Below are 26,457 nucleotides of genomic sequence, written 5' to 3' on the forward strand. Positions count from 1 at the left end.
GTCTGAGGTGTTCTGGTTCTGGGCGTGTGCTTCACAAATGGCCAGCATACGTGTGTGGGGCTTACATGATTTGGCTGGGTGGGACTTAGGGCATTTTGCAGACTTGGGGACCTGTAGGCGATGACTGGTAGGTGGAGAAGGGGTAGTCAGTGTGCAAACAGATTCCTGGTTTGAGGAAACTGGGTATGTGTGGTAGGAAGGTAAAGGGAATGGGGCTCTTACATGGGATAAAATGTTCTAATGTAATGTGTAACGTATATGGCACCTTCACTGCCCCAGGACTAGCCCTCCTCCAAGGAAGGCTTGTAAGTCACAAATGCAGCTGTCAGAAGTTGGGGGACCTGACATGTTTTGGCTTCCAGGTTTGCTTTGGAGATACTTTTGTCATATTTTCACCGTTCCTAGCTGAGGTTGTGCTAAGCGATACTGTGATAGAGTCCTTGCCTCAAAAAAGTTTTTAGATGTCTTTTTTTAAAAGAAGGTTGTTGACATTGTTGATTGTATTGTTGTAAAATAGTGTGCAGACACCAAGATCCAGAGGAATCCACAAACTTCTCAGTGAGTTGTCCTGACCATATATGGGAGGAAAGACTTGGAATTCCTGGAAAGGACACCAAGAAGTACCACTTCTACAACTACCAGGGACCACTAGAGACCATCGAGGACCTCATGGAAGTCCCACAGAGACCCAGGCCGCATGTGTAATGAGTATGCAAATATGATAATTAGTTCCAGGAAGTAGAATAAATATATATGAATGTTTCGGGAAACTTAATGCACATACATGTAACAGGGTTATATAAGCTTGGGATGAGCCGACATAGGGCATGCATGTTAGGAGAAGCGATCCTCTGTGCATCTGGCACCATAATAAAGAATGCCTACTTTTTAGTGCTACATTGGTGTTAAGAAGTTTTACTCCCAGTTTTGGTGACAGTATGATGCAGTCTTTTCAACTATATTTTGAAATTCATAGAAGCACATCTTTTTCCCCTTCCTTACTTTACAGCCTGTCCTTGTAGGTAAGCACCTGTATAAAATGGTTAAGGCTGCAGGTGCAAATACTACCTTGAACAATCCAGGAGAGCCCTGAAGGATCAGCAGGAGTTCGAAAAAGACAAATTTTGCTATGAGGGACGATGAAGGGATTCCTTTGACTTTATGATAAACAAACGTAATGTGTTTCTAGGTAAGCTGTCAATATCTGGGCAGTAAAGCTGTGTGTAAGGTGACAGTCTTGTCATTACCTTACAATAATGCTGAGTTACATTCTGTAACATTGCCAGTTCTGAGCATGGACCAGTTTGGAGAGGTTTGTTGCTTGCTTTTTATTTTTTTTTCCTGTGTGTGTATATATGTATCTCTTTATATATATATTTGAATATGATATGGTATAATGAATTTGACTACCTCCTAATCTTCTTCAGTCTTTTTGAGGGGGAAGTAAAGACCCAGATTTATTTGATGTAAAGCAATTTCATGTGTTTAAGGCAAAGTAAATGCATAATATATTATAAAAACTCTGTATTTAGAATTATCAACTTCCTTATGTTATGATTTATTTATGTTTATGGAATCTGTTTGGTATTGACAAAAAGACCTGCAAGAAGCCAGGATTAGGAGTAATCTACAGCTACATTTTTCACTTCTGAGAGACAGAAATTTGTAGTGTAAATAAAAATGCTCTACATTCAGGTAGTCAATGTGAGTAAAAATCTGAAAAATCATAGAATGGTAACAAGCCATGTTAATGATATTTCCTACTAACTGGCATAGGAGACTATCAGTGACTGGTCAGAGAAGAACTGGCATTGTTTTAGTAAAAACGTTTTTATGGAATATAAAAATATCCTTCTAGAATAAGGACTAAGATCTCAGTGCTGTCCTCTGGAAATACAACCTGAGCTGTAGGCTTTGACCAGTGATATCTGGCAAAAACTGTGACAGTGTCTCAGACTAAGTAAATAATGGAATAAATGCATAGTGTAAACTTTTTAGGTCCTTTTTTCTTAAATGATAACTGTGCCCCACGGAGGGGGGTTGGGCGGGGAGGAGGAGGAGGGGGGGAGGGGGAAGCAGAAAAGAAGGAAGTAAATGTAATGTGGAATCCTTAAAATCAAAGGTCAGTCCAAAATAAATGGCATAATAAAGAAATATGTTTCTACTGTAAATGGGGAAATACTATTTTTGAGGTATTTATCCATTTTGAAGTGTATAAAACTGACATCTAGTGGTAGCAAGAGCACATTGTGTGTGAAGTGGTTTTGTAGTGAGACCAGTTTGTATAGCAGATTAACAGGTTGTAACTATATTACATACTGAAATTGCAATTCCCTGTACTTCAGCCTAACTCAAATCCTGTTTCTCTGCGTTACAGACCCTTTCAAATTAAATCTTGCTCCCTTTAGTAATATTTCACTTATATAATGGAAGATGGTGGTGTCTGTTCATCTTTATGAATGCATGGACTCCAGCTAGAGAAGTGTCATCCGGAAGAACAATTTCATTAGAGAGGAAAAGGTTGGAAGGGGTGTTGGGATTAAAATATTGCCATGCAAAAAGCTGGGGGTACCCGTTTAAGAAGCTCAGCAGGGTCACTAAGGAAATTGTTCAGCAGCTACCAGTTTTGAACCTGTTACGAATAAATAGGAGAAATCAGGCTCCAGAGCTGTGATGCATGTCTTGGGTGTGGCATTGCTCACAAGCACAAGTTTCTCTGGGAGGGGAAGCAGGACTCTATGGCCAAAACTGACATCTCGCATGAATTCCGGCAAGATGTGTGGGGTCTGAATCAACAGAACATATAGGTGTGTGCTTAAATCACTCACTGAAGACAAGACGATATGTTAACTTGTTGGGGTCTGTGCTTAAGTGTCTTGCCGAGTCATAGTTGAGATCCTTGTTTCTCATTCATGATGTTATTCAAATAGCATTTTAAAAAATAATTTTTTCTATTTCCTTCCACATTTTGTCTGGCTTATTCTGATTTTAGTGTCTGTGAAGAAAAAAACCCTTGCTAAAACTCTGTGTGATAGCTATCCCAATGAGGCTTTAATTTAGCTTTGCTGCCAGTGCTATTATATACATAATGGATAAATTACTAATAAAGAGAAAAAAAAGATCAAAGTTACACAAAAAAAGAAATACTAATTATTTAAAAAAATATTTTAAAATATGGCTTAGGGTTGCCACATCTATAGTTCAAGGATGAAATTTAAAATGAACAAACAAAAATTTAAAAGCACCATTCAGGTCCCTCTTCCAGATAATAGAATGAAAGAGAACAGCAACAGAAGGCTAGGTGAAGACAGAGACAAATCTGAAGAAGGAAAGGAAATGTGCATCAGTGAAAGGGTAATTAGAAGTGGGCAAAAATAAGAAAAGAAAATAAAAGCCATAGTTTATTTTTTCAGGGTTGGCGATTTGTGGCAGGAGTTGTCAAACTATATAGGTAAATTTTTGGTTGTAGATGTTTATTTTACAGTCTTCTCAGTTCACAATAACTGTTGCAAATATCTCAGATGTAAAAATTGTTGGTAGCATAATTCTAGTGAAACATAGCTCCGTGCAGTTTCAAGGCTGGGGCGAATCATGCTATGCTGCCTCTATCATTCCATCTCTGTTATTTTCAGAACAGGTCAATCATATTTGTTGAACACAAATGTTGATATTCTGCAATGAAACTAAAGTCACAGTTATAGAAGTGGTCTAAGAAACAGCTGCTGTCATTTCAGATAGGCGAGCCTACTGCTTTAACGTGAAAGCAGAGATGAGCAGCAATCCTGTTCGTTGCAGAGCTGCTCTGTGAGGATGAGATTAGTTGTTAACAGTTGTGCCAGCCAGAGCTGGGTGATGCGATCGTATCTATCCTGACGCTGATAATCCAGTGCAGGTGCTTAACAGTTCTAATATACTTTTGACCTTTCGGGTCTGAGTGTGGGAGCAGCTGCAATGACGCGAGGCCAGTTGCTATGTTCAGAGTCACTCTGGCTTTGGCTGTGCTCGCTGGGGCTTCTCCTTCCTGCTTGGACACTGATGCTTTTCCAAAGCAGTGAAAGCATAAGGATAAGTCACGCTAGTAGTGACACAATTGTTGATATACATGATATCTCTAAGATTTCACAGCAGCCATCTCTGCATTTGGCTTGTATAAGACCTCGCATGGTACAAATGAAGTTGTGTTGGTAGCAGTCGTAGTAGCAAGGGAATATATTCAGGAAATTCTTGGAGTAAATAGGACTGTTTGAGATGGATTTCTTGGTCCACTGTGGATTTGTCAGCCATCAGGAAGGTGTTGCTGGTATTTTGTCCTCAGGCATGGTTTTAGTTAAACAAAACTGCTCATCTAATGCTGTGTTACTAAGAGCTGTGCTCAACCTGTTATGGGAGTGAGATCTAGGTGTCTGTCAGCTGGAAGGAACAGTAGAATATTTTACATTTTTTTAGGACAATCAGGATTACTTTAGCACCATTGATGGAGATCTGCTTGTAGTATTGCTGCTCTATCATTTTGAGTGAAAACTGATTTTTTTTAATGAATTATGTGATTTGGCTTAATATTCGTTGAACTACTGTATGGTTTTGCCAGAACTGCAAGGCTAAGTCTGTACTGCATACCGTGACACATTTATTTAACCATTGGTATGTTAGAAACTTGTTTTTTCTTGGGGGGAATGACATTTTCCTGAAATAGCATCTCACTGAATATCTGTTGTTTACATTATTTTGAGGAAACTGCCTTTTGCAATAGTACCTAAAGTACACACATTTAAGGTTAACCAGTTTTACTTTGAAAGAGCTCCAATGAAAGATTAAATTAGTTGATCCTTTGTTCTTGTATATGCTATGAGTGGGTTCACCTATGATTTATTTGTTTATGACCTAGGGTTTCCAGCCCATTCTATACGCCAGGAGCTGCTTGCTTACATTTGGCTATCCAAGACTTTTTTTGAACCTGTCATATTCAATCTCACATGCTGAATGAATAGTCCCCTCCTTGAAAGCTGGCTGCAGAAATAGCCTTGGTCTAAGACAGTAAAGTTTGATCTGCAACATAAATCTGTCTTTTTAGTGCATTCAATGGGAAAGTTCATGTTATTTTTCCTAGAGCATGGGTGTTCTCATTAGTCTTAGGTTGACCTGATGGAGAGATAAGAGGTTTCCAAGGTTCTTTCAAAAATTTTACTGTCTTCCTCGGTGACAGTATAATGCTTTGTGGGCTGAGGTCTATATTTGCATGTCCTTAATGAAAGGACACTTACTGGAACACAGAAAATAAAACCACTTCCCATATCTTTATAGTAATGCACTGCTATGTGCTTAAGCAAATTAAAATGGGTTTTAGTGTTTGAAACAGGAAGCAAGTCACCACATACTACAGAAATAACAAATATGACCACTAGAAACTTAGCTTTAGCAAAAACCAGCAGAGCCAGTTGCTGATGTGGGCTGCAAGATCAGGAAGTCTGATTTTTTTTGTTTTTTTGAGAACAGAGATTTCGAATAGGCAGCCGAAAGTCTTCTATCAGAACCATGTATCTCTAAAAATGCTTTATCAATTAAAACAGATTGTTTTGCAGGACTCCTTTCACTTCATCAATGATTAAGAATGTGTAAAAAATTGTGGCAAAGTTGAATCAATTTATTTTGATGTTTTTAGTATAAGGTGAAAGACCCAAATGAGGCAAGTCAGTGCTACTGCTGTAGTAGTTCCGAAGATTTTTATATTTACTTCTACGGGAAACTTGCAACTATTCATTCTGATTCAGAACAAAGGGAAATATTAAAGAGTCAGAAGTTCCATTTTTGCCCACATCCAAGAATTGATGGCCTGGAAAATATTTCTAGTCTATAGTCAAGATACCAGTGACCTGAGATCCCCAAGAAACAGAACAAGCTGCAGAAATGGCCTCAGCATGGGGCTCTGCTGGAAGAAGAACTGGTGCTTTGGGAATTGACCTTTCCCCAGGACTCAGACCAAGGTGAGAAGGTACAAGGCTGTTGACAAGTTTTGGACACACTTTAATAGTGACATCTAACAGGATTTACACCGTCAGCTTCTTTTAATAATCTTGCTCTTTGACAGGCCTGAACCATGTCTGAGGCCATCTCCTGCTTCCAGCTACCTGAGTCCCCTTCAATAACTGCATGCAGGTGATTTGAGTCAAGCGGTGCCCCTCTGGGTCTAGCTTGTTAAAATGACACTGTTGTGAAAACAAGACTCTGCCATGGCTATGTGGTTACATGCAGTTTCTTTCTGGTTCGTCTTTTCCTACCTCAACAATCCACTTTAGCTACCTGGTATGTCCTGAAGTGAGCAGACCTCTCCACCATGGCCTGTGTACCAGACTCTTGCTGAGGTGGGAGTACGGGGGCTCTTCTAGGATGCTCCTTACCTCTGACAGGGTCTCTTGCCACTAGATAACCTAAGCGAGTTTTATTTTGGTTAGCTTGTATCGTGTTTCGGGGGGAGTGTGTTTGATAAAAGGCAGGTAGCATGGAGCCTTTCTGGTGCTTGCTGCCTGACGCCAGCGAGGTCCTGCCAGGCAGGGCTTGGGGGAAGCTGCATGAGGCACCTGCGTGTCCCAGCAGCCTGTGGCTGCCAAAGGGCCCGTCCTGCTCCCTCTCGTCTCCCTTGACTCCTGTCATGGAGGAATGTCTCCCATCCCTGTGCTGACTCTGGTGCTTCTCTGACCCTTTTGTAAGTTGAACCAGCAGCAAATGACACAAGGAAATTCCCTTGAACCACGGGAAACTTCTGGCTGGGAAGGAAGGGGGCAGAAAGTTTGGTGAGGAGACCCACCCCCGCCCCTGGCAGCAGCCTCTCCAGTTGTCTGGGTTTCTGTGAGATCTCTCACTGAAGAGAGATCTGTGCTTCCTCTACCTCCTCCACGCTGTCACCAGCAGTTGTGCAGTGAGCTGGGTTAGGGAAGTGGTCTGGCTGAAAAATAACTGTACCAAAGACAAGTTTCCATCTGGATAAAACCTTGATGCGCTGCCTTTGTGGCTAAGTGAGACCTAGTGCTAGCAAAGTGTGTGTGTGTGGGGAGTGAGAACACATGCCAAAGGTGAAAGGGGGAGCATGGCCCCTTTACCCAGATATGAAACTGTCCCTTGAGTTAATCTGATATGCTTACTGAGGAAACTGAGCGAGGCAGGAGCTAAAATGGTTGTGGTGGTGGCATTTTCAGTATTTGAATACTGACTTACTAGGAAGAATAGTGTCTTGGAATGACGGCAGAGGCTGTCTCGGTAGAAGACGCTCTGTGCACTGCATTGGAAAACAAAAGTCCTATTTTCTGGGTATTAATAGCTTCCATCCTGCTCTCATGAGGGAGGCTGAAAATGACAACAGGAAATAGCACAGCAGGAATCAATTCTCAGGTCACTGATAGGTGAGACTGGCAAGGAGCCTTGTTACTTGGGGAAAGTTAAGTCAATCCTGCTTAAATGCTGCTATACAGGACAAATAATTGAATAGAGACACTCTGCAGGTGTCACGGGCTGTTGGGAGAAATAGGATCAATCTTGGAGAATCGCAGAAAGTGGGGGGGCTTTGAGCCTTTAGCTTTCTCCTGCTGGCCAAGGGCCTGGGAACAGTGCAGAAGTGCTCCCTGCTGACACTGCCTGCAGAATCAGCTGCCTTCCGCGTTCCTGCATCTGGACAAACCCAATAATTAGAACAAGAAGTGCTGGGAAATAGCTGAGCCTGAAAAGGCTGTGCAGAAGGGGTATGAGAATTGTCTCGCCTCTCATAGCAAACACTATGGCAGAAGCAGTCAGCAACAGCAGTCTTAAAAGCAAAACCTATATGTGAGAGTATTCTTGAAAGATAAAGGAAAGATCATATGCATAATTGTAAGCACATTAAATTTCATCAAGGGAACTAGAAGTAGCTAGTTTTAATGATATGAATAAATGTCCTTGCTGAATCAGAAACCAAACGTGACTGTACATGCCTGGCAGCTCCAAATGCTCCAATGGCTGGGCACCTTCTGTTTGGAAATAAACCACATCATAAGCTCCTCACACGTTTACATTGAAGTAACAATGTTATATGCCCACCCAGAAATCTGCTAAGCTACGTAACTTTGAAAGTGCTGCTGGATAGTGCGATAGATTTGGTGTACCTTGTTTGATACTGGTTTATATTCCCAAGGTAGTGCTTTAGTTCCGCTGTTTAGGTTCATTTTAATAATAACAATGGTTATAGCTACCTGGTATACTCTTTAATTCACACAGTCATGAAAATATTATGTATGTATCTGTAGACATCTTGAAAATGAGCAGTTGATTTGCTTGACTCATGTTACCTCAACCACTGTAAGCAACATCACTAATAGTGGGTAATCACTGAGTCCATCAGCAAGATCATGACTGCTGCATTTCAAAGACTGAAATTACTTTGTGAAAAGATATACTTTAAGGTGCTGGCAGGTCATTCAGGTACAAAGCAGTATTATCAAGACTTAATACAATTGAGATCCCTTACTGTGAAGCTTACATGCTAGATCTAAGTTCTGAGAGCTCAGCCTTCATGACTGTTGTGTGTTGAAGATGCCAGCTGCCCATGCTACATGCAATATATGGCACTGACTCCAACAGAAGAAGCTATTTCTGCTACTGGAGAAAGACATGTAGTTGTTTATGCCAGTAGATATCTTCATTCAAACCATGAACCTCATCTGTCTTGGGTCACAGCATGAGTGTGGATGAGGACTTCCAAGATGGGGTGGAAGACACATGTAGCATGGAGTGGTGACCACTCTCCTGCTCTGTGATGCTGTGCAGAGTGCTGCTTAGTGGTGTATGGCCAGGGCAGCCCCAAATTGTGACAGTCACCTCTTGAAGGGGCAAAGCCAAAGACTAGTACAGTGTTAATTAATGCTTACCAGTGATGCAAAGAACTTCAGAAAATTTCTTGGTAAGTACTTGTACTTAACTACAAAGAGTTAAGGATATTTGATTTAAACATCTGCTTTATTTTTCCCAATTTGGAAATTTGAAAGACAGCTGGTAAATGTAACACTTCCTCTCCCACATGCCAACATCCCCTGACTTTCTGGGATGCCATTAGATTTGTTAGTGCGCATAAGTGGTTTAATTAAAATCTTTTCTGGTCCAATACAATAAACAATGTCTTCAGTTAGTGCAACCTGTCTGATGCTAATGATGCTTCTGGATGACAGATCGTTGTGGGGACAGCTATAAAGGTAAAGAATAACTTCATTTGAGAGGTTTATTTTCCTTTTACTTTAGCTATTTGTGAGCTGAACAGATAATGCCAGTTATAAGCAAAAAAAAAAAAAAAGTGCTTTGAAAGTTTGTCATCTCCTTTGTACTTATATGGAAATTTAACAGTGTAATGACCCATTTGTCAAGTGGTGTATGTCTATCTAGTACACGTTAAATTAATAGCTGCATTTCAGTAGGAAAAAGGAGATCTAGTTTTGGATAATTATATTAGGTTAAATAAACCAGTGCCAGTGTTTGAGTGTGTATTAATTTCTCTGCAGAATATTGGTACACAGAGGATATAGTATTTGTGTTTTTTCTACTTCTGTATTGCTGCTTGGACTTTATCCAAAAACATTTATTAATATGGTTTTCATGCTTTATCTGAGTACTTATTCAAGGTCCTGGGGCACCCAGTGTATACCTCATTCCCTTCCCTCCTAGCACTACAAAACTTCAAAAATGTAAGTATTAGTCTTTTCTTTTTGATGCTTGACATTAGCCAATGAAGTCCATAACTACATCTGAAGTTTTCAAAGCTTCTAAGTATTCTGACTGTATAATCCTGCTCTTAGTATGTTCTGCACTGATTTTGTCACATTAGATCCTGTTCAGGAATGGATATGAAACAGACTTCCTTTGGCTCTTTCTTGAAGTGACCCAAGTTATTTGTGAACAAGGCAGTTGAAAAGTGAATTATAAAAATTATGTCAAATGTCATTGAAATTACTGTTTCACTGTATATAAGCATACATAAATCTCTTTTAGAAAAATCTCTTTCTATCAATTTTTAAAATTTAAATTACAGTAGTTAGCAAATGTGGTTCTTGCAGTGAAAGAAATAGTAGGATATATATTTAAAATGTTTAAAAATAAATATGTTTTTTTCAAGGCTTTACAAGTCAATGACCCAACATGTTGTTGACAACCAAGATTAAATGCTTAGAAGAAATAACAAATTTCCACAGTGTTCCCTTTCCTGGCAGGTCATGAAACATTAACATTTGAATTTCAGTCTGGTGCCATCTGACTATTTTGGAGCATTACTTTAAGTTTAAATCTATTAGGAAGCTTGTGCAGAGTTTAGAGTGGGAGGAGAAAGGAAAAGCAGCATGTGTTCTTTGAGAAAAGTTGAGCTTTGAAAGCTGCTGAAAGTTTTTCAGTGTTAAAAGACAAACCAGCTGAGATACATTAACTGGCAAAGAGCAAGAGAAGAGGTCAGAACTGTACATGCAAATGTCCTTTCACATCATAATAATTTCTGAAGATTCACATGGCTTCAAAAATAAGCTAATTCCAGGGATACAATACACATATCTGCAACCAGTTCTAATATTAGTCTGTCATTATAATGGTATCTGAAAGCCAGTGATATTTATGGTAGCACAAAGGAGACTAATACAATCATTTTAAATTTGTTTCCCAAACCCTGTTGCCTTTTGTGTGGGAGTAGTTTCCTTTTAGGAAAAAGTAACTATTGGTTGACTTCTCTCCCTTTCTCATCCTCCAGCCATTGAATAATACTGAAATTTAGCTCACGGTAAATATTTTCATGTTTGCTTACATGCCATTTAAAATGCTTTAATCAAAGTTTTAAACCAATTTATAGTACACAGTAACTGTCATGTACTATTGTTTAGATGCAGAAGCAAACTAGAAATGGAATGAACATTGAGCGCTAATAGAAAAATCATATGCTGCTCTCTAAATGATTTGATGGATCTGTGAAAGTCAAGAGGCAATAATGGATAATCATCCTTCACTATATAACAGCCATCCTTATGACTGGGCACATACACTTGTAAAACAGGAAAAAAACACAAATAGAGAAAAGCATTTGAATTTTGATATGGGTTAATAAATTAAATATCAAATGTTGACAGATTTTGTATGTATGTTAGAAGTTAACCCACCACTATTAAAACTAGTCAATTTTGATTACGTAAGTTTCTTTGATACTTCAGTAAATATTGTAAGTACTATTTTTCAGCATGGCTTTCCACATTAACTTTAGTGACTAAAGCTACTGCCAATGATCGTATCACTTCAATTGTAGGAGACAACTACTTGTAGCTACTTCTGGTGCAATTAAAATGTAAAAATGTAATAAAAAAGTCCTTAATATATTAAAATGGCCACAAAATGTGTGTTGTTCCTAAATCTGCATTTCATCTTCACTTATTTTTCTCAGTATTGCAGGGGAGGGAAGAACAGGTTTAAACTTCAGATGTGCAGACTTAGAAATTTCTCCTTATAAATTAATGAAATGACCCATAATGCTGTGCATCTCCTACACAAACTTAAACAAACGTAGTGTATTTCTACTCCAGAAAAATAAAGCATTAAGTAATAAAAGTCCCTTTTCCTTTAGTACACTCTAACTCTACTTTTTTTTATATGTGACTGTAATTACCCAGCCATGTAATATACCTGCATTGCATGACCAGATGCCTTCTAAAGTACTTAAAAGTTGTCTTTCCTCATTTTTTTGTATTGCATCACTTGCCAAATAAGACCCTGGCATTTCCCATTCTAACACATTTGTAAAATGAATACTGCTTCCCACTATTGTGAGAGAGTGTACCTGCAGCTTGTTCAGATGTATGTGAGCATGCATGTATTCAGATGATGGATGTTTGGATAGTTGGTGACCTTCTGACTGATGGCCGTGCTTATGTGGAGTGTTTGTGGATCTGGGTACCATTTAGCATGACAAAAATGACTCTGTTTGACTTTAGCTGATTAAAATTCATATCCAATATTTCATGAATGTGGGTTACTTCACACTGAAGATCAACAAAGGCAAAATATTCAAAGGCAAAGGCAAAGTATTCAAGAAATCCTTGGCCTTGGAACCATATTTCATGTTACATTGTGGAAATCCAGCTATTGTCTGCAAATGTTAGATTATACCCATTTTATCTCTGCTACCAAAATGACTATTTCTTCTATTTGGAACCCAAGTGGTTGCTTGTGTTATGATGAAAAGCATAGGAAAACATAAAAAACCCTCCTATGACCTAATTGTTGAGTTCCTCAGTTTCTTACATTCCTGAATTTATTCATGATCACTGTCACAAAAATCCTTCAAGATCCAACAGAAAATGTAGAGCTACACTGTAAAGTTCAAGAATACTTAATTGGACAGGGAAAAGGGAGAAACGATAACACCATAAATAATGCATGGTACAGTTCTAAAGAAGACCAAAATTTGGTTGGCAGAGGACTTTCTGTTGGGAAAGTGTATATGCTATGACCAAATATAACCCCAGGCTTTGGGGATGATACCCTCATTCTTACAGATTTTTATTTGCTTTTCTTCCTATTACCTATAAAATTCAGTGCTGTGTTTGTACAGGCATGTTTCAGATACTCTGTGAACCACCTCAGTCAAAGCATTCAGGTAAGAGGTAGAGTTTTTTACAAATGTATATTTTTTAACAAAAAAATTGTACAATCTGTATAGTTATTTGTGTCTACCTTATCCTATGTTCATATGGTTAAGCACCCCGCATACTCGTATTATGCTGATCAGACGTTGTTTTCGTATACTGGGATTTTAAAGTAAGTTTAATGAAAAATCAAGTTTTTACTCTATCGGGGTCATACCATGACAAATCAATTCCAGGCATTTGTAAGGTATTAAGAGTTCTCAGTCTTACGCTTTTAAAGGACTTATGTTGGAATGGATGCAGAAAATAACACCTTTTAAATGTAGATTGCATTCAAGTAGTGAGGGGCAAAATACATAAACTGTGAAGTGAAAAAGCCCAACTACACCAGAACCGCTGAGGAAACTAAAAGAAAAGTACAGAAACAAAACAAAAGTGTTCTACAGCAGGTCTGAATGATACTAATTAACAATTTAAAATAACTTTCATAGGGATTTTGTTTACTAATGCAAACTCAAATACTGCATGTAATAGAACCTACAGGAAACCAAGTACCCTACAAGTAGAAGCTGTGCTTCTGCATTTGCCACACTAACGTGAATTTTGGATAGATTTTACCCTTCAGTATTCCAGAGGCCTAAAATACATAAAATGATTGAAATTCTTATTCTTCTAAGCACTGGCTTTGTGGGACCTCTGGGAATTCTGATCTCTTTCCAGCACGCCTCTTTCGGAGCGCCAGTGTGTGATGTGGTTTTCCAGCAACGCAACCCAAACTTCAAGCCAGATTCCCTAATGCTAAAGTCTGTGCTTATGCACAGAATTGGCACTGGGAAAATTCACTGATGAAAGATCTCTGCAATTGCATTTGTATGGTGGTGGTTTTTTTTTTTTAATGTGGGCAAATTCCATGAGCTTTTTAGATATGGAGTAATTGATAAATATTTAATAGTGTCCTCTGAGCCATTCTAGGAATGGCTGCAATTTGTTGCTCTTAATAGTATGTTAATAACCGACAGGTTGTGCAAGCCATATGCGGATCATTTTAAATTAAAGACAATATTACATTGAAATTTAGCAATTGCTACATTTGTAGCACTCTACAGATTTGCTGTTCCTGTTTTGTTTGCTTCCCCCCACCCCAGCATCATGCTTATTCAGAGCAGATGGGAAAACAGGATGGCTTAATTTTACAAAGGGAAACCCCCTGATACTTGGTAACTTGGTCTGTATCTGCCTCTGTGTTTCTTGCTTCTATAAACTTGCATTGCAGTTTCATTTTAGCTGTGTTAAGCCTTTTAATACAGCCATAACAGCTCAGTCAGCATTAGCAAAATGTGCTCAGGTTATTGTGGGTTGTATCTAGCTGTTAGGCTACAAGCCTGTCTACGTGAAAAATTTACCAGAATAACCTTCCTGGCATGATCATCCTCATGTAATACGCCTGTGGATGTCTTGCTGGAAATAACAGTGTTATTTTTTGCTTTAGTTCATGTCACTTTATATATAGTAGCTTTATAGTAGCAGTACCCAGACAGGCTTAGAAGTTGTTTCAAAAAAGTGTACTTCTTTCTGTGCTCTTTTGGGAAATTAAAATTGTTTTAATTTATTTTTTAATAATTATTCCTAGCCATCTTTCATTTCTGTGATCAGGCCTACAATTAGTTCCGCTTCAATTTATCAGGGATAGCAGCTCGAAATGTATCTCCTTGGAAATTTATGTCATTTTGGCCCTAGCATCACCCACTGGCCCAAGCAGCATCTTAATATTTGGGGCATTTCCCTCTGTTTGGAATAGAAATTTATGCTAAAGCCAGCTATATATCTAATGAAATCCTGTATTTACACAGAAAATTGATGAAGTCCTCCCTTCCTGAACCCAGTGGAAATAAACATCTTAAAAGTTCAGACTCTCCCTGGCCTGTTCCCAAGGAGCCCTTTCTCCCTGCTGTATTGTTTGGTTCTCATAGGATTTCTTTGTTTTCAGTGGAATTGTATGTATTCATCTTTCCAAACCAACAGAGCCTTAAGAGTTGTCCCTTTCTCAGAAAAACTTCTTTACAACATTGATTTTTAACCTTGTTCATGCTTTCTCATGAGAATCAATAATATTCATCTGGTTTTAGTCTTTGCTGCAGAAAGAAGTATTCCCAGAAACCTTCAAAAATATCTTCCAGGCTAAGGGCACTATGGTCCCCCTCATCAACAAGACAGTTAAATCAGTGCGATTTAACTCCTGGTTTAATTAGATTGAGATTGCACCTACTTCAAATTTATTGTCAACTTCTTTTCATTTTCATGATATTGAAGAATGATAAAGTTATGGGTTTAGTCTGGTCACTGAGGTCCAGACATGTATAACGTATTGTCCTCACTGCTGTATTTCTGTTACATGATCACTAGTTTCCCAGTATTTCTTTTTACTCTTAAAAAAAGATACCACCTAGGGTAACTCTGTGGCCATTATAAATTGATGTTGTGAGAGTAAATTTTCTTCTAAATTAAAATTTCTAATGATAGAAGATTCTTGAGAAAGAAATTGGACCCAAAAATGAACATAATTCTTTATGATTTCCTTCATTATATTAAAGATGTGTGTGAGACGCCATATAGATGTGAGACCAGCAAAATCAAATGGGCTTAGGCTTTCCCTTCCTGTGGACATGCTGTTACATCCTGACTAATTTTCAGCTTTGCTTTCATGTCTCTTGTGCCTGCAATTTTTAATGTAACATACCCTTTCACAGAATGAGCAGAGGTTCTGTTGTTGATAAAATGGCTAGAACACATAACTGCTGTGGATGTACAGTAGGAGCAAAAGATTTTTTTCCTTTTTTATTTCTCTAATCTCTTTCAGTCATTTTGGGTTTATAGGAAACAATGTTTACAGAAGGAAATGCAACTTGAAAATTGATTAGTTAGTTCAGGTCTTTCTCATTCTTCTGTGAAACCAGTCTTTTAATTTTTAATAGCCAAGTGCTCCTGCAAAGGTTGTGTTCCTGAGCTTTACTTTCTTCCATTCTGCCAGAAAAGTAGAGTACCCATCTTATAAATGTCGACTTGTCTAAATCTGTATCTCTGGGAAATTCTTACTGATTGTTTGAGTTTGTTTCTTTGTTAATAGAAAAGCATGAAGTATAACTTCCTCAAATGCTTCTACAAGCCAGAGTTAGCTAATACTTTCCAACTGCTCTGCGTCTTCAGTGATATTCAGACAAACATAGACAAAACTATCTGTTATTTTCTAGTCTGGTAACTTTGCATTGCTGGATCTGCAGCTATCAGTACGTAATGACAAATTTGGTCTACTCTTACATATGCATATATATGTCTAAGTAATTTTAATGAGAAAAGTATGTAATGGGGTTAAAGAAATTCTGCTGTCTTCTTTGCTTGAGATATTTTGCTGACTTCCTGTGGGACTTGCTCACTGAAACTTACAATTACTTCATTAAAAAATATTTATATAACTTGGAATATGCCTTTGCCTACTGATGATTTTTCTGTCCTTTTTTTTTTTGTAAGATAAGTCTTATAGAGAAGATATACAATAATAAGATAAGGATAAGATAATAATAATATGATAAGATAAACAGTGAACTTCCTGAGGCACAGGAAGTTCCGTCTGAACATGAGAAGAACTTCTTCCCTTTGAGGGTGACGGAGCACTGGAACAGGCTGCCCAGGGAGGTTGTGGAGTCTCCTTCTCTGGAGATATTCAAGACCCGCCTGGACAAGGTCCTGTGCAGCCTGCTGTAGGTGACCCTGCTTCGGCAGGAGGGTTGGACTAGATGACCCACAGAGGTCCCTTCCAAGCCCAACCATTCTGTGATTCTGTGATTCTCTGTGAAAATGAACTTGGCATTTTAGTATGTTCCCGACATTCATGTGCCTATTCAAGGATAAAATAAAGAGTGGAAAATTAAGAATGTATTGGAAACAGCTAATATGAAAGCAGAAGGACTAAATTGTGACATTTTAGGGACTTTATAAGACTTCTGAAATGGTTAGCAGCTGGTATTTAACAATGGGAGAGTGATTATAGTTTCTGGCTAGATTTTTAAAAATGACTAAAGATTTTAGGCATTAGTGTTGTGAAGTTCCAACTTGCACGCATTGTAAAAGCTCCTGATTTTTCAGGAAAAAAAAAAAAAGTACAAAAGCACCCAAAATGAAGGTTCTTCAAGTCACAACGTGTCTCTAAAGATGATTTCCTAAAATGATCTCGGAGGGGTGCATTTATGTAACCAGGATGTTTGAATAAAGCAAAAATGGGAGGAAGTGCAGAACTGGAAAGCCTGAGACTGTGTGGAGTTTTCCTATTTTTCAGCTCAGGGCTTACAAAGTCAGTGGTGGAAACTATGACACAATGGCTTAAAAATTTCCACAACTTCTCACATTCTTTTTCAAGTTCCTTGAATTTGAAAGGTCCACAAATCTTGAAGGATATTTTTAGTAACATCTTGAAGTAAATCTTGAAGGATATTTTTAGTAACATTTAAAATTATCGTAAACTTTAAGAACAAAGAATTCTGCATCGAAAGATATTCCTTTAATCCATATTTAATGTAATTATGACTAATGTGACATTTAGAATTTGATTGGATTGTTGTGTGCCAGAGCTTGAAGACTGGAAAGCAGATAAGCACTTTCCATCATTTGCAGCTACTGCATAAAACAAATTTATGTTCAAATTATTTCTGGCAGCAGCATTTGGAATGCGAATAGAAATGTTCTTCTGTCACATTAAAAATTAAGGGCCCACTACTGCAATGAATACTTTTGCATTGGCTCAGGATTTCTTACTACAGGATTACATTGCTAGATCATGGCATTAGACAGTTTTATTAAATTACTTCTGAGACATTTGAAAATACATTTGAAAATACTTAGCAGGAAAAGAATTCAAAATGATTGGACACAAATTCAGTTTCTAAGCTAACATTGATGGGAATCTAGTGATAATGGTGTTTGACTTTGTATCTGAGTCTAATATTTTCCTTTGAGTGTTTACTAACACTTATATTTAGAAATTAATAAACTGATAGCTGAAATAATTTGTATTCTTATGTGTAAGATAATGATGCATAACTTCACAGTGCCCTAGATTTCAGAAATTATATCTACATTCAGTAACCTATCTTCATATTTATCTTTTGGGGTTTTTTGAAGAATAAAGATAAATATGCAAATTTCACTTTTGCTTTACAGATGCCTTGTGCTTTGTTGAACATACATTAATATACAATGCCCTTGCACCTTACTACTTAATTGAAGATGATTCATAAGCAGCAGATGTGCTAAGCTGTAAAATATCTCTGTATTAGCCCTGGTCCTTTTAAGGTCACTCTTCGATTCTAGTTACTTTATACGCTTAACAACATATGCCTCCTTTCTATGGTATTTTCTTACCACTTTCCTCTTTCTGAAATGACTGTAAGTACCTGTAATTCTGCTTTTAGAAATAGTTCTCTATTTGGTAAGAAACAGCAAGAAACAGAACCAAAACCCTCCGTCCTTGCTGGCCGCTGATGTTCAGAGTGACCTAGGAAGTTGTTGCTAACTGTCCCCTCGCTGGCAGCCCCCCTGCGTCGCTCTGTGAGAGCTGTGAGGTGGCGAAGATTGCACTTCTCTGCTCTGTGCGACCTTTTCTGCTCTCTGTTTTAGTGCTTTGCATACATCTCCCCCGAGGAGAAACTATTTTCAGTTTCCACCTGCCCCGAGAAACTTTCATTTTAAACAGCTTTTCTTTAATAGTGTTTTCAAAGTCTGTAAAGCACTTGCTATAGGGATAGGTGCCGAGACTGCTTGTCTTTGCCCAATAGAGTTCAAGCTCTTAAGGTGCCTGGCTCCTGCCACTATCTAGGCTCTTCACTGAGAAAGTGGGCCCAGAGCCTGTAGAAATACTTGGAAATGAAGGTGTTTCTGAAAAACTACCTCTCATAGCTGAGCCAGCTCAGCTGCCTCCAGCGGGGAACCTCTACAGCAAAGGATGGAGATGAAAGCATTTCTGACAAAATATCTTTCACATCTGAGCCAGCTCACCTGCCTCTGACGGGGAACTCTACAGCTGAGAAGGATGGAAATGAGGAAAGCCGGTAGGACTGCAAATCAATGAGAAATGTCAGCAGGAGAAATTTCCTTTCATGAACAACAGGACCTAATAAAGGAGAAAAGGGAAGGAGGACCCTGGCTAAAAGGCAAGCAGAAGAAAAGCACTGGGTGTTGGAAGGCACCTAAGGCAAGGGTGTGTGGAGTGGAGAGGGCAAAGAGGGGCTCAGCCCCTGAGAACTGTGAAGGGGAAAGGACAGGGAGTGTGTGTCAGATGGTAGATAAATGTGAATAGGAGAAAGGAATGTCAGAGGAATAGAAATTGTGCAAAAAGGCAATTAAATTAGTGCAGTTACATGGCCTAATAATGTTTTGCAGCTGAAAATACGTATTTTAGTAACATTACTTTCCTGTGGTGAACAATTGTTGGTTTTTACTGTGGGGACCTTGTGTGTTCGCCAAAGGCGGGATAAACAATGCCTACATCATTTCTACTCACACAAAACACTTGGGTACCCCAAAGTGTTAGTATTGAGGTTTTGTGTGATGGTAAAAAGACTTTTTTTTATGGCTTTCTGAGATAAGCAGTATACTATTAAAACCTAGCTGTGGAATTGTGGCATTTAGCTGTCAACAGCCAGCCCGAGAATGTGACTCAACAGTACCTGCAACTTGCATCATGTCTCTGAACCTCAGCCATATGCAAGCTTTTTATGCTTGCTCAATACCTGGGGAAAACACTGCAAGAGTTTTTTGGCCCTTTCCCAGAGGAATTAGGTTATGAAGAAGTACTCAGCAAGTTCATATTTCTGTTGTTTAAGCTTCTAATTTCTATTATTTAATTTTCTTATTTCTGCTGTTTATGTAGGACCTGGAAAACATTTTTTTTCCACTGGAAACTCAAGATATTCCAAATATACAGGTATGGATGGCAGATCTAATTGGACAGAACCTGATGCTGGTTAGCTCTTTCCTAACAGATATCCAAGCAGGCAAAACCAGTTTTAATCTGTCCTTACACCTATTCCCATATCCCACGCTGCTAAAATACCACTCGCAGTATTAGGAAACACTCTCTTAACTGAAACTGGGGAAGCAATTTAAGTCTTGTGGGACGCTGCAGCATTTACGTAGCAACAGAGGAGCTCTAGGTGTGGTGTGTTTGGTCGTTGTGGTCACTAGAGAAAGCAGATATGGTTCCTGTCCTTTCCCGTCTGCTGCTTCTGCATTGCAGGGATGCGAAGAAGCATCCAAGTGAGACGGTAGTTGCTTTTTCTCAGTAGCAGTGCTGACATAAATGGATGTCAAAGTACAGCCTCAGTGAGTTGAACCTGGCAAGCTCTGGCAGTGTTTTGCACTTGCAGGGAGGTACAAATCTCCCACAGCAAGACACAGGTTCTGTTCTCTAAATATTACTCAAAAATCCCCAATATCTTATTGGTGAAGAAAATGCGTCTGGTTTTCTCCAAGGCACTCATATTCCAGCCATGCGATTTAAGTCACATTTTGAAATAGCAAGAAAGAGGAGAAATACATGAAAGTTGTTTAGAATCAGTCTGACCATTTTGCTATATCTGAGATTTCTTTTATTAAATTTGTATATACAAATCCAGTAAGAAAGTCAACTTTTTTTCTGTTCTGAAGTTCAAGTCAAAGTTCACTGCTTTTTTATACCTTTTCTTTTTTTCAATCTGTCACTATGAATTCAAAACAGAATTTAAAAAAACTCATCAAACAAGCAACCTACTCTTACAGGGAACTGAAAAGCAGAGTACAGTGTCGCAAGTTCAGACATTATAAAGCAAGACAACATATAATATGCTCTGTGCAATGCAGCTGTGGCTAAATGCTGATTTGCACGTTAGGACTAGATCAGCATCATTCAGATCTGACCTGCATATTGAAGAACTATCACAAATATAGTACTATTGATAAAAAATGAAACTGCATGGTACACTTCAGATCTAATATACCACCCTTTTGTGTTTTTGGATCCTACAGAAGTGTAAAGAGAGAGCTATTACTTCAAAATTTTTAGAAAATGCATGTAATTTTGTTTCCTATAAAAGATCAGTTTGATACTCAGTATGTTTATAAAAAAGAATATAACACTGCTATAAAAGTGCTTGTATTTTAGCTACTCAAAGACAAGAAATATTCAAAGAAATGACCATAGAAATGTTGATTACTCTATTTCTGTTCTGAAACCAGTCAAAATTGATTTAAGGTGTTAGGACCAATTTACCACAGATTACGTGGCTAAAGTGCCTGTATGAATCAGCTTTGAACATTTTAAACTTCAGAAAGACCTTGGTATTGATATATCTATCTGATTCACTTTCAGCTAAAATGCAATTTGCATTTGACGCGAATGACGTGTTGTGCAGGAAGGCCGCCTAAGAACTTTTGTGTTAGTTAAGTGGTGGGCTTTAGCACCACCACCTTCTGCAGCATTTCCCCAACTTTTGGCAACATTCTTTGGAAAAATTAAAAAGATGAGTGTCCTTACTGAAACCACAGAGGAAGCAGAGGCACATCTGGTGTGTTGGGGGTTATATCCTGTGACAAACGTTGCAGCACGCTGGCTGCACGCATTGCTTTCCAGGAATCGTACCTGCCAGCGAGGCCCACCAGCGCACTGCCCGCCCCAGAGGAGCGTTGCCTCTCTGAATTCTGGCACGTCTCACTAATGCAAAATGCCTGTGCTGCATATGGTTAAGGTGTCAGTGCCATGGCAGAAGTTTGGGGCTGGCTGGAGGAGTTTTATGGGGAGAAGAAGGCCTTGTCTGAGAATGGTGAATGGCTGTTGGTAGGCATCGAGTAGGCTCTGCTCAGATTGTCTTCTCAGCCCTTGCAGGCACTCTTGAGCACCTCTGCAGCAACACAGATGGATGGAAGACAGTTTTGCAGACTGTGCAAAGGTGAAAGAGAAAATTGTGCCTCTCTGAATGTGCAGTGGGGAAAATTCCCTAAATTCACATTTAAGACACCACTGAAAGTTGCTTTCTTCTTTATCTGCTGGACTAGAAGGAATTTTCTGTCCAGTGATACCTAACAGATCTCATAGCAAAACCAGATCTGTATCTAAATATCTATCTAGCATTGGGTAGACACATAGAAACAGTGTACATACATCATGAGATGTACACATGTGCATAGTATCTCTGTGTGCATACATATAGCAGAAAACTTGCATTTGCTTTTTAAAAATTACTAATATGTCAAGGTAAACCTGCCGCTCCTATGTTTTATGGATTTTGTTGGGCTTTTTGTTCACTGCTATCTAGTGATAGATGGCCAGCTTTTCTCTAGCGACTTTTAGCTTGAAGTCTGAATGTGATATTGAACTTTAAGACTTTGCAGAGAGTAGTGAAATAAATCATATGCCACTTACAACCAAATGATAAACTAAGGTGCAAAGCTAAAGCTCCTGCCAAAGGTAATAAACAGACACAATACGAGAATCAGGATTTTTGAATTTTGGATTTCCAGACACCTCTACACAAACTAGTAGATCCAGTTAGGGAATCACACTTTAAGTGGTGTAGACAGAAACTCGAATTTTATGGGTAGAATTGTGTACCTTATTCCCCTGGTTACTCAGTCATACATTGTTAAGGTGGATCTACTAAGGGTGTGCTTTCTAAATCAGACACCTTGTAACAGAGAAGGAACTTTTCATTCCAGGAATAGATTTCTTGTATACTAGGCTAGGAGCTTGGAATAAAAAAGTGAGCAGTTGATTTAATTACTTACAAGTGAATACACATATTAGCTGGTACATAGGAGAAAAGCATCTTGTAGTTACTCAAATATTGCTATTAATGATAGCGAGATATAGGTTCTGGAATCATTATTTTTTAAATATTTTCCTAATTAATTCTGTTTCAAGCATACCTTATTAGAGTTTTATCATGTTGAAAATGGTACTGAACAATTCGATTAAAGAACACATGAAAGCTGTAAGAAGTACTACTGGTGTGCGAGATGTCTCATTTTCTCTACAATACTATAAAAAATGGATATTACTCCTTGTATCACACATATACTGCCATGTTTTCTGAAGTGCAAAATAACCCTCAAAGATGTGTTAAAAAGAATAAATAGTTTGGAGAAAATGCTAGCAAATGCTTTCATTTTTAATCATCCTGCTTTTGTATCACAGACCATCACCAATGATCATCTATTGTTCCCCTTGCTTTTTTCACTTGTGTTTTGATTAGGTTACCACTAATGTCTGCAGATATTTCTCATATCCTTTTCCATTGCTGCTGTACACCTTTACTTGCAGCAGGCACAAGAAGTCAACACGTTCACCCTTAACTTTAACTTCACTCGCATCCAGCAATGGATATTACAGCACCTTTAGTGATTCATTTTATAATGCATGAATGGGACAGGACTTAGTCTGTATTTGACAGCTTTGTTAACCCTACTATGCTAGCATGAATGGTTACTAAAATCCAATTTTACTCTGTGGCCATGCAGTTTTAAACAAAGTGAACCTGCGTGCACTTGTGTAGCTGTGGTCTAATGAATCGCTTTGCAGAACTGCAGACCTTGTTAACATAAACAGCAGATATAACTCCTGATGCACCCAGGAAACAGTTTCATTGAACAGTGGAGTGCCAAGCAAATATGATTTCTCTGCAGTGCATAAATACATTGTAACAATTATTTGACCTGTAAAAAACATCTCAATGATCTTTTACTTCAATAGATACACAAATGGAATTAGTGGTAGAGGAATTGCCCCAGTTCAAGGACTTATTCTGTTCCTCTCTTGTAATTAGCTGCAATCAATTAACCACACTTTTATGCAAAAAATTCTAGACATCAACAAAGGAAGTTATCAGATATTTTTCAGACATTGTTCATGGTATCTGTAAACTTTTATTGTAAAATTCGCGTAGAATTCTGTACTAGTAAATGTTCTTAATCGTGCAAATTTTATGAAAAAGCTTTTACACAAATAATGGCTTAAAAATATATATTTTCTTAAAAAAACCCCAACCCCTCAAAGTCATATTTCATGAGACGTTACCTGCCATAGCTGTGTGCTAATGGCCAGTTCTACATATCTATACTTTCTCTGGAGGGGCAGAAGGGCTGGCTAGGATTTCTGTTGTGCAGTGGTGTTCCTTGAGTCAGAGATGTAAATCAACCCCCTAAAATGGGAAATCAGAGCAACTGATGAAGTGTGTATGAAGAATGACAATGTCAGATTATTTCCTGGCACTGTAACGAATACAAGCCTCATGCTGAAAGATGCTTGAATGACAGCTCTCACGAAATATTTTCTTACCAAGAAATGAGATCCACTCATGCCCAGTTTTTCTACAATCACAGCAGATTCAGGCATTCCAAACTGAGGTGCAAAAAAATTAGAGTTATTACAGTAGTATGAAACTTCATAACTGTAAACAAACTAATTAATATTTCCATGCTCAAATAGTGGAGGTTGTGGAAATTTTCACACTATTTCACATGGATAATTAGAAAAAGAATACTGGACAGAATAACAGTAATGCTTAGAAACAGATAGAGACTTCCACATAGGACATAATACACAGAATTACCTCTTTCTTGGGAAGAAAGATTTCAGGAGATAAGGGTTTACAAAATCATGAATGGAGTAGACAAGATGAAATTATGAAGCAGCAAATGTAACATAAATGGAACAAGGAGCCCAACAGAAATACACTGTGGAACTTAAATTGCTATGGGATAAGAGGAGGCCAGCATTAGGAACTGGTTAAAAGGTAGCTTGTGACAAAAGTCCATCAGTAGCCATGCAGTCACCTCAGGAAACGGTTATATCACTGACTGCTGGAAAATGAAGGCTCTGTAAGAGAAAGCTCTGTTGTTACGTGCCTGTTTACCAGCCCTCTGTACACACTGGGTGCTGCTCAGCTTCAGCAGCAGATGTTTGGGCTAAGCGCATCTTGCAGTTCCCATGATAGAGGGACATTACTGGAAAGAATTCAAGTTCAGAAACAGCATTCCTTTTCTGTGACATGGTTGTGGTAGTGGTGTTTTTTAAGAAAGTTGGTGTTGATTATAAATTAAAATGAAACAGGAATGTCCAGAAGTAGTATCTCTTTATGACAGAAACGAAATAGTAATTTGGAAAAAAAGTGAACACATTTGGTTTCCTTTATTAAAAAGTAGCAAGGAATGGAGCAGGGCTGAAATTGTCCCAGAAATCTCACTGTGTGTTGGATGGTTCAGCCTGGCTTTTTAAAGAAATTAAAGTTATGCATGGAAAGTGGAAAAATAATTTAGAAATCTTTTCTTTAAGAATGTACCACTCTTGAAATGAGTTTTAGTATTTGTAATGCTTAGCTGCAAATTTCTGTAGCAGTAATGACCAACTCAGACACTAACAGAGAAATATTAGTGAAAATAAATTATTCTAATGGAAATATTTATGTGTTTTTTCCAATGAAATTCTTTATTTCTAGAAAACTTAAGACTGATCATGCTTAAAAACAGTCAAAGTGTGTTTTATCTACTTAAACTAAAATTTCATATTCAGACATATATTCAGACTGTTTGGCCTACAAGCCAATATGCTTGAGTTTATAAGTTGTTCTTTTGTACTAGGACTGGGAGAGTGCTGCTAGTTTGCAGTACAGAATAGATCACAGTTCAAAGGAGAGAGTTGCTGTGGGTGTTGGACCAATGGTTGGTTATGGGATGTGTGCATTTGCCATCGGTTACACTGGTGTTGGTGGAGAGGCAAAGAATCAAGGTAATGCACAATTTCTGCTCATGGCTTTTGCTATCTATTTCTAGTTATTGGCTCTGTCTCCAGTTATTGGCTCTGATGAGCTGCTTTTGTGCTTTGCCTTATGCTATTAATCAAGCATGTAACTTGTGTGATGGAAAATTTCACATGGTTAGCTTGTCAGACAAACAGATGTCTCACTTCTGGTGTTCAGTGATGACCACTGAACCTTTCATTTTCTTACAAATACAGTAACTCCATAGCATTAAGATCAGCACTAAGGAGAGGAACTAGGCTACATGGCAAATGGAGACCAAGTAGATAAACACTGAATACAACATGGAATATCTCAGTGCTCTTGTAATTATATATATATATTACAGATGCAAGATAACATGGAAGTACATGCCCATATCTAAGAAGTTTCCAATTCTTACCCTCACTTATTTCTGAGAAAAAACCAAAATCAATAGGGATAATTATTTTTTAGTAGTGAAGTTATTACTTTGATACAAAATACCTTTCATGAGGCTGGAAACACATTGCAGAAAGGCTAGTTAATAACTTCTGTACTTATGACACAGAAATACCTGTTTTGGAAACATTATTAAGACTGTTAAGGAAATGCTAAAATTGCACTGTACATATGTACATGCACCTTGAACATATATATTACGGAACTAACCTCAGTATACCTCTGCTAGAAGACCCAGACACAGCCACAGCACATAAAAGCTGATCTGCCTTTCCTGAACTGCTGTTCAATATATTACATTCTGTTCAGTGCTCACTGCTCAGCTGCTATCTTGTGCACCTGTATGGCACAGTATTCGAAACTTCTCTGAACCCAGAATGATTTGAGTTTTTTTGTTGTGAGCTGTTCTACAGCACTCTTTCTAAAATTGTCTGAGTGCTTCAGAAACACCAATTAACTACTTTTTCTTAGACCACCCTGTGAGATGAAAACTCTATTGGTAAGGGGAGTTGAGGTACATGAGAAATAAAACTCATACCGTATCCAGTGGTTTTGGATGCCTAGCTACAGCTACT

General features: G+C 38.3%; 2 protein-coding genes across 8 annotated transcripts in view; one reads left to right on the top strand and one right to left on the bottom strand.

The window, feature by feature from the left end:
* Positions 1-26,457, bottom strand: part of BLNK (B cell linker) — a 105,525-nt gene that overhangs the window by 76,256 nt on the left and 2,812 nt on the right. For 5 of the 7 annotated variants that reach the window (XR_012764283.1, XM_075423500.1, XM_075423506.1 and 2 more), the window contains exon 2: positions 23,983-24,045. The exons of the other annotated variants lie outside the window; for them this stretch is intronic. Coding sequence is in view for 4 of the 5 variants with exons in the window: in XM_075423506.1 (XP_075279621.1) it covers positions 23,983-24,045 (63 nt within the window). In the remaining variant the exon portion in view is untranslated. The remainder of the gene's footprint in view (positions 1-23,982; positions 24,046-26,457) is intronic. 7 annotated transcript variants of the gene reach the window in all.
* Positions 19,544-26,457, top strand: part of DNTT (DNA nucleotidylexotransferase) — a 149,996-nt gene continuing 143,082 nt past the window's right edge. Inside the window, exon 1 of the mRNA XM_075423510.1 lies at positions 19,544-19,599. The gene's annotated coding sequence lies outside the window, so the exon portion shown is untranslated. The remainder of the gene's footprint in view (positions 19,600-26,457) is intronic.

The sequence above is a fragment of the Opisthocomus hoazin genome, chromosome 6 (assembly GCF_030867145.1).
Source record: "Opisthocomus hoazin isolate bOpiHoa1 chromosome 6, bOpiHoa1.hap1, whole genome shotgun sequence".
In the NCBI taxonomy this organism is placed as follows: domain Eukaryota; kingdom Metazoa; phylum Chordata; class Aves; order Opisthocomiformes; family Opisthocomidae; genus Opisthocomus; species Opisthocomus hoazin.